This window comes from Schistocerca gregaria, chromosome X (genome assembly GCF_023897955.1).
Source record: "Schistocerca gregaria isolate iqSchGreg1 chromosome X, iqSchGreg1.2, whole genome shotgun sequence".
NCBI classification, from domain to species: domain Eukaryota; kingdom Metazoa; phylum Arthropoda; class Insecta; order Orthoptera; family Acrididae; genus Schistocerca; species Schistocerca gregaria.
The window spans coordinates 559,032,699-559,049,688 of NC_064931.1; the positions used below are offsets into that span (position 1 = coordinate 559,032,699).

At 37.6% G+C, this 16,990-nt stretch overlaps 1 protein-coding gene and 1 non-coding gene across 8 annotated transcripts in view; one reads left to right on the forward strand and one right to left on the reverse strand.

Moving 5' to 3' along the window:
• The window catches only part of LOC126299506 (ephrin type-B receptor 1-B), a 337,486-nt gene that overhangs the window by 253,524 nt on the left and 66,972 nt on the right, over positions 1-16,990 (forward strand). For 4 of the 7 annotated variants that reach the window (XM_049991462.1, XM_049991465.1, XM_049991464.1 and 1 more), the window contains one exon: positions 15,296-15,436. In XM_049991462.1, coding sequence (XP_049847419.1) covers positions 15,296-15,436 — 141 coding nt within the window. The remainder of the gene's footprint in view (positions 1-15,295; positions 15,437-16,990) is intronic. The other 3 variants (XM_049991463.1, XM_049991467.1, XM_049991466.1) reach the window with 1 other exon arrangement.
• Positions 10,920-10,992, reverse strand: Trnat-agu (transfer RNA threonine (anticodon AGU)). The gene has a single exon. It is a non-coding gene; the product is annotated as a tRNA-Thr (tRNA).

Genomic DNA, 16,990 nt, shown 5'->3' on the forward strand with positions numbered 1-16,990 from the left:
TTGTTTTACAGTATCATATTTTCTCTTAACATTTCATTGAGTTACTGTTTGACATTGCTTGTGGGTTAGTTACTCCTTTTGTGTGAGGTCATCATTGTGCCTTGACTTTTGTAGTGGCAGAAGACACATTCCACTCGGGATTATAGTTATTTTAAGAATGTTGTATGATAGAGCACCTAGTTTGTACACGAGGAAAAATCATTTAAAATAGCTATAGGAAATAATGAAGCTTGTGAATGGTGAGGACAGCATTTGAATTCACCTTGTATGTTGCATTATTTTCAAGGCTTACATCAGAGTAAATTGATGAAATCATTTCTCAGTTTTTACAATAGTGCAGATCATATGCTGTCACTTCCCAGAGAACTGGCCAATTTACCAGTTACAATAACAGCACTTAAATATCTTCCTGATCTATCACAATTTCATCTGTATCAGAATTGATAATGTTTCATTCTTAAAGTCACATTACTTTCTATTTTACATAGCCAATTAATGTATGTTCAGAGTTTATATTAGTAGTGAGGGTGGGGGGGGGGGGGGGGGGGGGTTGATGACTAGCCTCAAATAGCTAAAGCTCTCATTGATGGAAATTTGAAATGTGATAGGTCACAGCCTTTTTGTTTAAGCTCCCTTGCAGAAGCAGAATCTTGCAATGGTAACATTATATATAAATAAATTAATTATGAGTTTCTGATGCAGTAATAGTGTTTGGCACCTTTAGATAAGAAACTGCTGCCAACACAAATAGCTTAAAGAAAGTGACAATGAACATTTGTGTGACATAATGCAATTTTCTTTTCACTGGAAGCTTGAGAAATGCAGAAACTTATAGCTATACAGTGCACAAACCACCACTCTTTCTTTTAGTGTTGTGTAAAAGATGAGTATTTTTTTCCTTAAATGTGTCTGTTCTTTCTAGGCATAGTATGTCTCACTTTCTTTGTGGAAATACTAGTCATCTCTTCACTTTTCACTCGGAGTTTATGATTTCCCTCTGTGTGTGTGTGTGTGTGTGTGTGTGTGTGTGTGTGTGTGTGTGTGTGTGTGTTTTGGGAGGGAGGGAGGGAGAGAGAGAGAGAGAGAGAGAGAGAGAGAGAGAGAGAGAGAGAGGAGGGGGGGGGGAATTGTGATTGTGTTCATACCTCTTTTAAGCTCAGGATTCCCAGTTTATATGTAATAAGTTTCTAGGCCACCATGAACTTGAATCAACATAGTTCAGCCTTTTTATTTGGCAGTTTTATTTACAGTAGGACATTAGTCTGTTAAATTAAAAACTTTTGTTACCTTCATTGTTAATTGAATGCAGTAGAATATAGATGTTATTCTGTGCATGACTGGTGACCAGAGTGGGAAATAATGATTTTAGTAGCTTCATTGAGTCATATTTTCATGCATGATTTCTTGCATACTGCACACTTTAATACCCTATTAATCCACTTCACATTTCATAATTGTTATTCTAACATGGTGCATGATACTGCTTTATTTTCTGGTTGTGTACTTAATGGAAGATGAATTTTTAAGAAAGAGGTAAACTTTAGTCTTAGAAACCTGTGTAGGCTATTGTTCAATAATTATAGAACATATGAAACTTTAAAGAGTGTTACCTGGTGAAACATGGTGTGCATATATTTTCTCCTGTAAAGTATTTGAGTTTGCATGATAGCATAAATCCATCATAAGGTACTGTGTGTAGAAGAGCTGGGCAATGTTGGCAAAAGGTGTGCCTGCATTGTACACTTTGCATAATTAAAAGAATATTGACAGAATTCAGCACTAGGTATCATGTTACACACCAGGGAATAAAATGTTTTTCTTTGAAGGTGGACATTTTACACAGAATATACTAAAATATATGCGTCTGTTGTTGATACTAACTACAGGATCTACCTTTTATTTTCATTATCCTCATTAATATGTACTTTAATTAATGGCCTTATCCTAGTAAAAGATTTTGATTTAACAGAAAAAAGTAGATTTTGTTTCAAAATATTTTATAAACAGTGATAAAAATAAAAGAGAAATGGCAGTGGCAACTGTACTGTTACAAATTGCAATCACGAGCTGTATTGGTTATAGTAGGCTTGATTTTTTACTGCGTTTGATAGAGGAAACACTGATCATATTATGATCAACTCAGTTACTGTTAACATACAAATCCACCATTGCAGAGTGCTTTTTCATGTTACCTGCTATTGGTGTTCCTTGGCTATGTGTTTATTCAAATTGAAAAAGTAATAAATGGTTAATAAATATTTATTGTGTGGACTGGTATTAACTTAATAGGTAATAGAAACTGTTAAGTTTTTGTACTGTAAACTTATATGTGGTAGTTTAAAAACATGTCAATGACACAGATGATATTCTATCATAATTTGATGCAACATTAGGGCTTCTTACCTGTTTTAGAAATTAAATGTGCACAAAAATTTATTACTTTCAAATAAATAAGTGAAAATGCTAAAACAGACAAATAAGGTACTTCACAGAGCAAGATAGTACATGGTTAATGCACTGAACCCACATTTTGGAAAAGTGGGGTTGAAATCAGTGTCTGGCTACCCATGTTTAGGCTTTCTGAGGTTTCCCTTGATTTCTTGATGAAAATCATTAGATGCTTACTTTGGGAAGGACATGGCTAATATCCATCCTTTTCCCTGCCATGCCTGAGTTAGTGTTGCAGTAAAAGGATTTGTATAGACAAAATAATTAGATCAATATGTAGTGGAGGCAGTTGATACCCAGTATGTCATTTTATCATCACCACATTCAGGGATTTTTGGTATCACCTACTTTTGGCCTCACTGTAAGGTACCATCTTTCTGTAGCTATATCTGCTTTATTTAATTTGATGACAGGTTAATATGTGATGAGTCTCACACACACACACAGCCATTATTTGTATGGACTACTGTGAACCACAATATCATGAATGTAGAGAGGATTGCAGGTTTTATTTCAGATTTAATTGATTTGTGTATTTTATTACTGTTTTATTGTGATTTTGTATAACTGTTTTCACAGAAAAGAGAGATACAAATATTTGCATTTATGTGTGTCAGAGATTGGCTGAGTAGCCAATTCACTTGATCACACGATCAACTTAAAGGAGCACAGTACATTTTCATTTTATTTATTTATTTTTTATGTAAGTTGTGAGAGGTAGCAGTCTTTTGTCTTGTAGGGGTATTGTTTAATGAGATTGTAACTCATAATGATAAATTGAGCATTTCATTCTTTATACTGTATACATAAAAATTATTTTGTTTGAACTTATTTTATTACATGTTGATGTGAAATTACCTGATAATGTAAAACTGGGTTACTGTTAATTTGTTTAATTTTTTACAAGTGTAAAACAATAATTGCTTGTTAATATCATTTCTGTATCACTTACCGTAGCATTTACCAGTTTTTTCTTATAGAATATGTGTAGGTTGTATATGTGACACTTTGTTCTAAATGATCTCCTGGTAGTGAGAGAGATGCACAGAATAGCTTTTAATATTTATGCATGCCTTTGTTGGTACTGTGTACCATTGTAGTAGAGAATTTAGAGGTGCTGATTGTATTTTTTAATATTTACTTGGAGGAAATGTTATAACAATGAGGCCCATATTTGGGAAGCCTCTTGTTTTTCTCCCAGTTTGTCGAAACAACACACACACACACACACACACACACACACACACACACACACACACACACACAAACTGTCAGAATTGATCCATATTAATCAATTACTACTCAAATAAAGGTAGAAATAACTTTACATTTGCAAGGATAAATTAGATACATACATAAACATAAATTGACAAAACCACTAACTTTTGATTCTATAGTTTATGATATCTGGCAGAAGAAAGGAAAAATATTTAGATCAGGTTAACAGTGATGCAGACATTCCATGCCTTCCAAGACCTATGCCTATTACAGCTCACATAAAATGTAGGAGATGAGAATATACTCCTCACCAAATGACACTGATCCCACAAGAGCAGACAGAATAAGCAGAAATAAAGTAAAAATGTACCTTGTTTTCTGACTGAGGGATGGTGCTGTTGTAAGTTGTATTGTTTTGGATGGCAAGACCTTGTATCCATAAAGGGCCAAAAATGCAGTAAGGCATCACTTATGTGTGAGAACAGCGTAAGTGTCACACAATTGTTCGTTGCTGCACCTTCAGAAATACAAGATATTCCGCCACCTGTAATGCTTCCCATTGCATATGGGTGTGGTTTATGTGGTGTATGAAATACACTCTTAGAAGAAGATGAAGAAGAAGAAGAAGAAAGAGAAGAAGCAGAAGAAGATGGGAAAAACAGAAAACAAAACACCACCATGAAAGAATTATTAGAATGGGACAGGAATCGGTAGATGTGATGTACATGTACAAACAAATGATTGTAGTTTCAGAAAAATTGGATGATATAGCCAAGAGAAAGAGTTTCATAATTTCAGCAAGTCAGGACACATTGGTCCACCTTTGGCCCTTATGCAAGCAGGTATTCAGCATGGCATTGTCCAATTGGTGTATTAGATTGTCAAAATCCCAAGCTATATGGAGGGCCCTACAGCGTTCTCAATTATGGATAGAGCCAACGGCCTTGTTGGCCAAGGCAAGGTTTGGTAAGCACGAAAACAAGCATTAGAAACTTTTGCCATGTCGCTGAAATGTAAGCCCAGGATGACTTGCCATAAAGAACAACAAAATGGGGAGTAGAATATTGTCGATGTGCTGTTGTAAGAGTGCCACAGATCAAAACGAAAGGGGTCCCGCTATAAAATGAAACGGCACCTAAGACTATCACTCTGGTTATCGGGGCGCTTGGCAAGCGGCAGTGAAGTTGGTACCCCCCCCTGTACGGGGTGTCTCCAGACATGTCTTTGCTGGCCATCAGGACGCAGTCCAAAGGAGGACTCATCACAGCAGACAGAGATACTCGAGTCAATGAGATTCCAAGCCAAATGTGCCCGACACCACTGTAAACACGCATGTTGGTGTACAGAGGTCAATAGAAATTGGAGCAAGGAGTGCCATGACCTCAACCCCATTTCTATGAGCTGCCTATTAGTGGACCTTGTGGTCATTGAAGCACCAGTTGCACATCGGATCAATGATAATGATGAATCTGGGGATCTGAGTGCCTCTGACAATTGCTTGATCCTCATGTCCTGTCATCTCCCTAGGTCAAGTGCTTCCTTATTGACACTGTGCTAGGCCATGGTTCACCCATTCCTGCGAACATCATCATATAGTGGGATCACTCCTATTCAAATGTCAAGTGAGTCACCAATTACTCCAACCAGCTTATTTGAGCCCGACTACATATCCTCTGTCAAATGCTGACATTTGCGTATATTGTTCGTGCATCTGTCTGTGCTGCATAGTTATTGTCCAACAAAGTACACAGAATGAAATTAACAAAGACTTTATGCCCTAGTATCCTAGAGATGTCTCCTGCTTACTATCCTTGCCAGCTGCGTGGTGAAGCACCAATACATATATCAATTTGTGATCAGTTTGCTATACATATGCATTTTGGGTATATTGCCTCACAGGAACAAAAGACTTACATTGAGGCAACCATCCTGCATAGTATATTCCAACTAGATGATTCTGTTGAACTGAGTTCATTATGTGAGATTCTGCTGTATTATAATTATGGGAGTACACTGGGTTTTCTTGTTATGCCAAGTTATGGCATTCTGTTCTTATACACAATGATAACTATGCCTTGTGCAGCAAGTTGCAATGATGTTTTTGTGACATAATGTTTATTTCACAGCTGGCACTTCATGTGCATTTAACATATTGGAGATGATTAGTTTTTAGAGAATCCATTAAATAACAGTTTGGGATGTGTTACATTATCTGCAATGAGAATGTGTTTACAGTGCTCTGCAGATTTTTAAATATTTGATCGTATTACATATTAATTAAATTTTTAGATATAATAACTTTAATTTCACAGGCATCTCTGTGCAACAAGCTGCATGTTTTTAGTTGTGCATTGTTTTCTTGTTGTTAATTTCATCTGCATGCATTATTATTTTATCTAAAAAAACAGTTAACATACCTTCTAGCTGCAATTGTGTGGTATAAATAGACAACTGGCTTTTGAAGTCTCTTTTAACTGAATGTATCTGCTTCACAACTTTTTTTTTTATTATTATTATTAAAAGTCTAGTGCTTCCGTTTGATATTTATTGCCTTGGATAACATGCTTTCCTTGTGATCGCAATGAAGAACCACATAAATCAATGTATGAAAGTAATGCTGCTTTGTGGAGTATGACAGTACTTGATGGGTCACGATGATAACACCTTTTCTTCATTTCTCAGTTCTGTACTACAAAACAAACTCAAATCTTCCTTCCTGTTTTTTTTCATGTCTGTGTATTTGAGTGATAACAAAAGTATCTGATTTTATAGAAATGTCAATTCACACTCTCATTTATTTCTTCTTTTTATTGCAAATAAGTTAATGAAATAAACAGTGTGTTGCGTGCTGTCTGTCACAGTACGTCCAAGCCTCTTAGGGTTGCATCAATTAACTATTCTGTGAGGAACATGTTATTTCTCTCATTTAAATAGTGTGTTTAGTACCCTGCTTGATAGTATTTATGTTCTTACTGCCTTATTTACATTGAAGTAATGCTAGATGAGGTATATACTTGGTGCTTCCACACTTAAGCTTTTGTCTTTAAGCGAAATTAAATTCTTATTGTGGTGCTGGATTCCATAATTAATTCACATCAGTATTTTTCTACATTAGTGTTAACAAGTTAAGCATAACCAAAATGTGAGGGCATATTTCTGTAAAGGATTGTTGGAAGGGCTACAGAACAAAGCGAATCATAATCACAATACTTTTGCACACAAGAGTGACAGAAACAAATATTTAGAGAAGTTTTGAAATGAAAGACGCATATTTTTTTAAAAGTAACAAAATCAGACCCACCACCGTAGTGAGGGTCAGTGCGTCTGACTCTCATATGGATGACTCAGTTTCAGTCCCAGCACTGCCAGGGTTTTTTCCTCACAAGTGATTTTTCTGTTCTGATGATACTAATTATATGCCAGTGTACAGCTTTAAGGAAATTAATATGTATTTCTCTTGTCTGCCATAGTATCTAAATTACAAACTACACTGGAAGACTATGATGATTTCCACTACAGAAAACATGTTGATAAAAACATGCTGAATGTCTCCATGTTTTCCCTGTGCAACTTATGATTTAGAACAATAAAAAAAATGAAGATATTAGTGAAAAATTATCCACAAAACATAATGAAAGAAAAATATTTGTGGGAAAAATTAAAATGATAATATAAGAAATATTTGTGCAGTTTTAATGTTGGTTGTAATAATAAACCATAAAGCGCAAATTTTTGGTCAGGTGGAATAATGTGACAATTTCAGTAAATCATTGGTCATAAAAAAGTAGTAATAAAAGTAGCATTATTTCTAGCTAAATATTATGCTTTTACAACCATCATTATCTTTGTACAGTGAAGCTAGGTTATGATTTCAATGAAAATGTAATGTGTTGGATCTGTAAAAGCATATTTTCTTTAATAATCCATATTTTTCACTGTGCATGGAAATGTTGTTTTTGTTGTTGTGGTCTTCAGTCCAGAGACTGGTTTGATGCAGCTCTCCATTCTACTCTTTCCTGTGCAAGCTTCTTCATCCCCCAGTGCATGGAAATGCCAGTAAGAAAAAACTTATTACTGGAAAATGAGATTGAAGTTCCTTTTCTGCCCCAAGATAAATAATAAAAGTGTTCTGCTCAATCATATTTTAAAGATTTTCCAAAATGAGACTAGTGGATGTATGGGGGAACAAATTGAACATATAGCCCATGAGACGAGTGATTAATATTGACAGTTCAGGCGGACAAACAGCAATGTTGCCGAACATGGCTTACGGCACTCCACACGTGGTTGCTACTAAACACATTCCCTAGCAGCATAAACAAAAGTATTGACAACGTGCAGGTCATATTTGTATGCATAAATTTATTTACTGTAATGTATAAATTCAAAAACTGAAAAGAGCAATTTGGTGTCTAATATGCTAAAATATCATAAAATTATTTGTTAAACTTCCCAGTAGGAATGAAAACTATTTTTGCAAATTGTTGAACATTTGCAGTTTTTGTTTCAATTGTTAAATATTAGCATTAGTAATTAGTTCTGCAATGAACAACAGAGTAATTTATCAGTATATTAACAGTTATAATCTGGAGAAAGTACTCACAATATGATGATACTGGTAGGTCAATGGCATGCTTCCTCCTTACATCCCTGAGTGTGATGTAGTTATAATGAACACCACTCACATTACTGTTGGAATCTGATGTAGAATAGTCTTCTTCAGCTCTACTCCCTCCCAGATGTATAATAAAAATTTCAACAGCATCTTCTTCAATGCCTTCGTTTCTGGCTGACTCTCTGGCGACACTTGCAGTGCTTTTCACAACTTTCCTGCAGGTCTCACTTGTCACTTGAGTGACAGTTGCTGCAAGGAAATTTTCGACTTCAGAGATGGTGATTTTTTTTCTTATTTGTGGCAACATAATTTTTTATTTGTGTTCATACGCATTCAGTGACATTAAAATGACAATGCTATAAAGGAAGCCAAAAGAATTCATGCCTGTGACTTTTAATAACCTCATCAATTATGTATGTTATTCTTCTTGTCCTCTATCTTCTTCTTTTTTTCCAAAGTTGGTGTCATATTGTGAGCAATGGAATTATCTGCGGTATTATCCATAAAGATCACTGAAGGACTTGTCAGATTCATCATAAGCGATGCTTTGAACCTTTTTTGATAAAATGCATTGTTCATTTCTTTGTGGTAATCACCTGTCTTTTTGGAATGAAATATTGACAAGCAGTTTGTCACAAAACCGTTTGATGTTTCTGCATGTAAAATAATAATTCGTCCTCCTTTTCCAACAGGAACTGCCATGGTCCCCTCGGGCATTCCATCACTCCAGCCTCTACATAATGAATGGTTGGCATTAATTCAGGTTGCATCTGTCCAGACTGTATTTTCGAATCTCACACCCATGATCCTGCAAAGAAATCTGCACTGCCACACAACTAGATCTGTCAGTTCCAATAATATCTTGTGTCTGCTAAACACTGAATAGCTGAAGCCTATGTCTTTCTGCACTGTGCACAATGAAAATTTACTTCCTTTAAAAAGATCATCTTTCTGAAGTGATAAAATGATGTTAGATAAAGTGGGTGTGAGTAGCATCTTTCTCAAAATTGCCCAAATCTGTCACTTACTTATTTCTTAGTTACTTCTTTCCTGGTGTGTGCAGCCTTGTTATGCCATTCTCACCACAATCTTTTCCTATCATTACAGCAGTGTTCCTGCTTATTTTCAGTGCTGTTGCACTCCTCTCAACAACCTGAGCAACAAGAAACAAGGGCTCACATTTTTTTCCTTTTCTTTCTCAAAATAACCAATCACTCAACACACGAATTCAAGGACCTGGCCATGTGGCACACTGTTTTTCCTTTGTTTCACTTCATGTGTTGTGCCAGCACTACTTCTGGCACTGGACATTGTTTAAAATGAAACAGAAGCAAATAAACACTTAAACAAACAAAACAAAATAAACTGCAAACTGTACTCTTAGATGAACAATGAAACAACAGCACTGGTTGCATGTGAGACACTCGCTGGTACATTCAGACGTGCATGCTTCAGGTTTGCAGAGTGACAAATTGGCTTGTGCTTCCTGCTCAAATGCAGTATCTCGTTGGCTCGCTACCTGCAGTTGTTGGACAACTGAATGACACTACTGAGCTGTCAGTACCAGAGGCTCATCTCCCAGCCTACAGAAACCAATGTCCAAAAACTTCATATGACAATTATACAGAACATCTAAAATATGACTATCACAACTTAATAGGTTACACCATCCAAACAGCACTTACTGCTGTCTTTGTTCCTGGACACTGACTGAGTCACATTTTAATATCCAACAGCTTTTATTTTAAAGGGAAGGGAACGCAAATGAACTACCATTGCCAGCAAAAAATGCAAAGCAAGTTTCAAGAAGTAGGCACTATTGTTGAAGCGAATGAGAAAAAGACCAAACAGAATTACAGAATTTATCTGAAATTCCTGTTTGTAACATCACAACATGCCAAACACATGGGTACTATTGATTAATACACTCACCTCATGATGTACATGGGAGTGGGAACATTTCTTCCTTGCCACATCAAATTAGAATAAAAGCAAGAAGACCAAGAATACTTTTATGGAAGAATGTCACGGAAAACTAATTCCCACATAGTAGTAATAGATGTACTAATATTTGTCCTTGGCTCATATTTAACAATGCTATAAGACGTTTCATTCATAATTAAATCGATCACAATGAAATATATTAATACTTACATGCATACATCAAAACACAGTAACAAAAATTTAAAAAAAAAAAACGCACTATTTTTACAGATATGCACTAATACTTAGGATAACAAATACAGAGTGTACAGAATTTAGCAAAGAATGCAAAACAATTATACAGGTAAGCGATAATACAGAAACACTAAAGAGCAAAATTTATATCAAACATAACAATAGTATTTAACCATTTGTTGGTATTGCTGTAAAAATTTGAGAAAAAAAGTTTTGGTGATTTTTTTCCTCAGTAACCATGGCTTTCTGGATGTAATGGAGTATTTGTATAATTTATTTTTATTTATTTTAAGATGTAGGATGTTCCTCATTAGCAATTATGTCCTTCCAGTGCCTAGAATATTACTTTATTTTTATGCAAATCAGTGCCCATAAACATGAGTTGACAAAGACACAAAGGAGTTAAAGACATTAGCTGCCAATGGGCACTGATTTACATCAATTGGGCAAGTTGAAAATTTGTGCCAGACTGGGATTCGATCCCAGGTCTCCTGTTTACTAGGCAAATGCGCTGACCACTACGCCATCCAGACATAGTGGTCACCACAACCACACAGACTACCCTAGTACGCTTCCCATTAGACACAAATTCTTGGCTTATACCTCTCACTACTGTTGTAGTCCTCCTGTTCATAGGCTTAGTAAACTTGAGACCCGAAAACAAATCCCGATCCAGTACAAATTTTCAACGTGCTCCGTTGATATACATCTGTGTCCACTGGCAGCTAATGTCTTTTATTCCTTTGTTCCTTGATTCACAGTGTTTGCAGGATCAAAATGGTACCTGTTCCTTTGAACATGTCTGTAAGAAAGAACAGACACCACCTATATCATTACGACAATGATGCAACTAATGAGGATAATGAGCATGGGCAGTACCTCAGCAGTGTGTGACACGAGTACTTGATAGTCTATGCAGTTGTGCTGACCACTGTGTCCGAATGATATAGTGGTCAGCGCATCTATCTAGTAAGCAGGAGACCTGCCCCATTGATATAAATCAATGTCCACTGGCAGCTAATGTCTTTGAATCCTTTGTGTCTTCTTGATTCGTCGTAGCTGCAGCATCAGTATGATGTCTGTTCTTTTAGAGATGTCCAAAAGAACAGATACCACATTTATGTTTATGGCTGAGTTGACAAAGGCTACATGAAAGTCTTCACTCATTCTCAATCAGATTATCTCCAACAGCTTGCATTATTTGTGAAATGTGCTGTAGATGTACCACGTAGTGGCAAAATACTGCACTAGAAAGATAGATATTGCCAACTGTGCATAGCCAGTGGATGACAGAGCAATATTGCTAGTTAAACTGTAACGTTGCTTGTGCTACCTACTTAAGTGGCTGGCCACATGCAGTTGCTAGACAACTGAAGAAGACTGCTGAGCTGTCAGTACCAAAGACTCATCTCCCAGACTATAGGAACCAATGTCCAGAAATTTCATCCAACAATTATACAGAACATCTAAAATACGAGTATCACAACTAAACGGTTACACCAACCAAATAGTAGTTATTGCTGTCTTTGCTACTGGACACCAAGTCATTCACATCTACAGAATCCAACGACCTTTATTGTTCAGGGAAGGAAATTTAAATGAATTACTGCAGTCAGCAAAACATGCAGGGCCAGTGATCCTGTCAGTGCAAGTGCACACCAAGCTCGAACTCTTACGGGAATTGGTGAGATGCCATGAGTTATGACGCTAATGAGCAGGGGCACGACCTCTGTAGTGTGTCACATTAGTTGAGAATTTGGGTCTGATGGGAGGCATGCTAGTGTAGTCTGTGCAGTTGTGTTGACCACTGTGTCTGGATGACACAGTCTCCTAGTATACAGGAGGCATGGGTTCAAACCCCGTTCCAGCACAAATTTTTAGCTTGCCCCAGTCTACAAACCAATGCCCACTGGCATTCATTGGGGCTGCAGGATCAAAATGGTGTCTGTTTTTAGGATATGTCTGAAAGAACAGGCACCACATATGTAGTTATGGCTGAGTTGACAAAGCCTATGTGGAAGTTTTAACTCATTCTCGATCAGACTTTCTCCAGCAGCTCGCATTACTCGTCAAATGTGCTATGTTGACAAAATATTGCACTACAAAGATAGATGTTGCCAACTGTGCATAGCCAGTGGATAACAAAGCAGTATTGCTAGTTAACTGGCTAAAGGACTCTTCAAATTTAGTACAATGAAAGTTAGAACTCAGTGTTGCTAGAGAGCTACATTCTCACACAAAAAGCAAATTTTTTCCCCCAAAGCAGAAGTTCATAATCCTCTTCATTGCTCTTCCTCTTCCTATCTGGCATCAGCATAATGTCGCCATCTACTGGTACATAAAGAAAAATAAAAATAGAAATGTCCTGAATAAAGATCACTTTTCTAAGCTTATTATGTTGTTGGGGAATTTGTTGTACAAAATACACCCAACAATCATAGGAACCTCATCAGTTACATGAAGTCATTTTTATTGTATATGATAATATTTCACACATCTCAACCAAATTCATGCCTCGCTCCACTGAAATTTTGGAAATGGTGCTCTTCAAACTCCTAATGAAAGAAGTGTAGTGGTATCGGTCAGGCTCTTGACATGGCCAAGATGTATTTTTCAATTTTATGTGGTGTAATGACATGGAATGTGTAGACATTTCTTCTTATCCTCATGTTACCCCATCAGATGACCTGAAGTTTTTAAAATTTTCAACACTGCCTGAAAAAAAAAGTGAAGCACTCAGGAGGAGAGGGGGAAATTAAATGAAACTTCACAGGTTGAGAGAGAGTGTGTGATCTTATTTCAGTGATTACAAAACTGAGCCAAATTACAAAGAACTTGCCCGCATCTCGTGGTCGTGCGGTAGCTTTCTCGCTTCCCGGCGGGGTCAGGGATTTTCTCTGCCTCGTGATGGCTGGGTGTTGTGTGATGTCCTTAGGTTAGTTAGGTTTAAGTAGTTCTAAGTTCTAGGGGACTGATGACAATAGATGTTAAGTCCCATAGTGCTCAGAGCCATTTGAACCATTTTTACAAAGAACTTGACAATGTGAGCCCACTTACCTATAAGATGTTGCACCCCATCTGGCCTGGATACATGCACTGATTCAGTTGGGAATGGTATCGTAAATCCATTACATCCTCTCCTGAGACAAACTGTCCCAAAACTGTTGCAAGTAATCCTTGATATCTTGGACATTGCCACTGGGATGAAATTGACAGTACAACTGGTCCCACACATGTTCTATCAGGGACAGATTTGGGGATCTTGCTGGCCAGAGGAGTACCTCAACATTACACAGACAGTTCATAAGTCACATGCTATCTGTGAAAAAGCATTGTCCTGTTGAAAAATATCACTGTGGTACCGTTGCATGAGAGGTAACACATGACAATATGGGATGTCTTTGATGTACTGTTGTGTTGTCAGATTTCCCTCAATCACAGTCACCTGTGACCTGAAGTCATACCTGGTGCCTCCCCACATCATGATACCAGGAGTAACACCTTTGTACCTTTCCAAACCTTGGAAGAATCACACCTCTCCTGAGGTTGCATCATACTCGTCGATGGTGGAAATGTGGGATAGTGCAGAAGTGCAATTCATTGCTGAATACAGTGCAACTCCACTCATCAGCAGTCAACGCTTCCCGGTCACACCACCACTCTGACCATTTGTGTTTTGATGTCAGTGTCATCCTCTGCATGGGACAGTGATTCCATAGTCTGGTTGCTGCTAATCTCCAGTCAGTGTTGCGAGATGACGCAAAATGTTGTAGTGAATCCATTACTTACTCTCGAATTGCAAACACAGATGTGAAGGGGTTATAATGTACTTGGTGTACAGTATGACAATACTCCCTTGTGTTATTCAACCAGAGCCTTGTTCATGAGTATGCCTGCACTAATTTACTCATGCAGTCCACAATTGGGCCACTGTTACATAAAACGCCTCAAAAATCTGGATCTTGCATTAGTCAATCAACAGGCCAATTGGAGATCCACAATGAGTCCCTTTCAAGCTCTTGTCAGGTGCTGACAATACTGTTTCTGATAAGTATGTGGAATCTGTATATCATTCACAGTCATCACTCAGCATCTGATGTTGTTCACGCACCTTATGTACACTATCAGGCTAAACATGTGGAACACTAATCCACAATTGTGGCCATTCTACCTTTCACAGAGAATTTAATCTTTTGCATACCTGCCGATGGTGTATTCATGTACAAAGGTACATTGGCATCTGACCATTTCATCTGGGTGTTTCACATTTTTTAGCAGGCAGTGTGTTTATAAGGTATTGTGATTAAAGTAATAGTTAAAGTTGAATGTATGTTTATTCTGTGTGTTGCTAGCTAAATAAATACCTTTAGTTACCAGCTGTGAAAAGAGTTGCAGAATACTCAGGATGTAATGTAAACTCTGATTAAGTAACAGTATAATTAATTTCAGTTGCTCTTGCTCCATAATTCCACTAGTCTTTATCATTGATTTGAAGGTGAAGTTTGTCAGCAATGCATTGTGAGATTAAGATGAAGTATTTTACTGGAGAACTGAGGCACACTTAAAGTATTTTGTATTCTAGTAAGACATAGATACATATGCTTTTATGAGCTGTGAAGTAAGATAATTGTGGGCAAAAATGTAAAGCTGATAAGCTTATGTGTTGGCAGCAGTTGTTGAGGGATTGAAATTATTCGTCAAGCATAAAAAAAGGCAATAAAGTACAGTGATCATAAAATACAGTCCTTATCATTGTGAAATTGCTAAAGAATAAAGTTTTAATTATAGTTGTTAATTTTACAGTGTAGTGTGTAATTGAAATTTTTTTAATGACAGTGACTACTCCCCTCTTCACTGCAGTGGGAGCTGCTTCGAGGACATACATCGATCCTCACACATATGAAGATCCAAATCAGGCAGTCAGAGAATTTGCTCGAGAAATTGATGCTTCTTGTATCACCATAGAAGCTATAATTGGTGAGTGCAACTCTTAATTTTTTTTAAATTCACAGTTTGTTAATATATTTATCCAGCTGCCTAACAATTGAAAATGAAACAGCTTTGACAGATGTACTATTTAGCTAAGGTGCATAAATTTAGTACTGTACATTTAGAAAAATAAAACAGTGGAAAAGGGTACAGGTGCTATGTACACATTGATCAGTCAGAACATTATGACAACCTACTTAATAGCTGGTATGTCCACCATTAGCACAGATAACAGTGGCAGCTTGTCATGGTATGAAAGCAGTGAGGCCTTGGTAGGTCACGGGAGGGAGTTGGCACCACACCTGCACCCAAAAGTCACCCAACTCCTGTAAATTCTGCTGACAAAGGTTATGAGCTCTGATGCCATGTTGTCACATCTCAAATGTGTTCAGTCGGGTTCAGATCGATCGACTTTTTTTTTTGGGGGGGGGGGGGGGGGGGTGCAGCACATCAATTGGAACTTGCCACTGTGTTCCTCAAACCACTCCATCACACTCCTGGCCTTGTGACATGGTGCATTATCTTGCTGAAAAATGCCACTGTTGTCAGGAAATATGGTCATCATGAAGGGGTGTACATGGTCCGCATCCAGTGCACAATACACCTTAGCCATCTTGGCGCCTCATGCGAGCTATACTGGATCCATGGATGCCCACATAAATGTCCTCCAGAGCATAATAGAGCCACTGGCAGCTTGTCTCTGTCCTGCAGTACAGGTGTCAAGGAACTGTTCCCCTGGAAGATGACAGATTTGCGCCCTCACATTGGCATGATGAAGTACGTATTAGGATTCATCAGACCATGCAATGCTCTGCCATGGTGCCAATGTCCAGTGCTAATCGTCAGGTGCCCTTTTCGGTGTTAACATTGGCACATGCATTGGTCGTCGGCATTGTGAAGCCACCACCAGCTTTTACAGTGTCTTGTTGACAGGTTGGCTCTGTGGCTTTGTGGGATCTGTGCAACACTTGAACCCTACCACCAGCTCTTACCAACTGGAATTGGGACTGATCTGACCAGACAATGGTTTTCCAGCTGTCTATTGTCTAACAGTTATGGTCACAAGCTCAGGAAAAAAGCTGTAGCTGATGTCATGTTGTTAGCAGAGGCACTTGCATTGGTTGTCTACTGCCATAGCCCATCAGTGACAGATTTTGCTGCAGTGTCCTGATGGATATGTTTGTTATATGTCCCACTTTGATTTCTGTGGTTTTTTCATGCAGTGTTGCTTGTGTGTTAGCACTGAAATCTATAAGCACTGTTGCTCTAGGTCATTAAATGAAGGCTGTAGGCTACTGTGTTGTCTATGATGAGAGATAATACCTGAAATTTGGTATTCTTGACACTGTATTTCAGAATGTTGACTTCCCGAACGATTTCTGCGATGGAATGTCCCATGCATCTAGATCCAACTACCATTCCATGATCAGAGTCTGTTAAGTACCACCATGCAGCCAAAATCACATCAGAAAGGTTTTCACATGCATCGTCTGAGTACAAATGACAGCTCTGCCAATCCACTGCTCTTTTATACCTTGTATA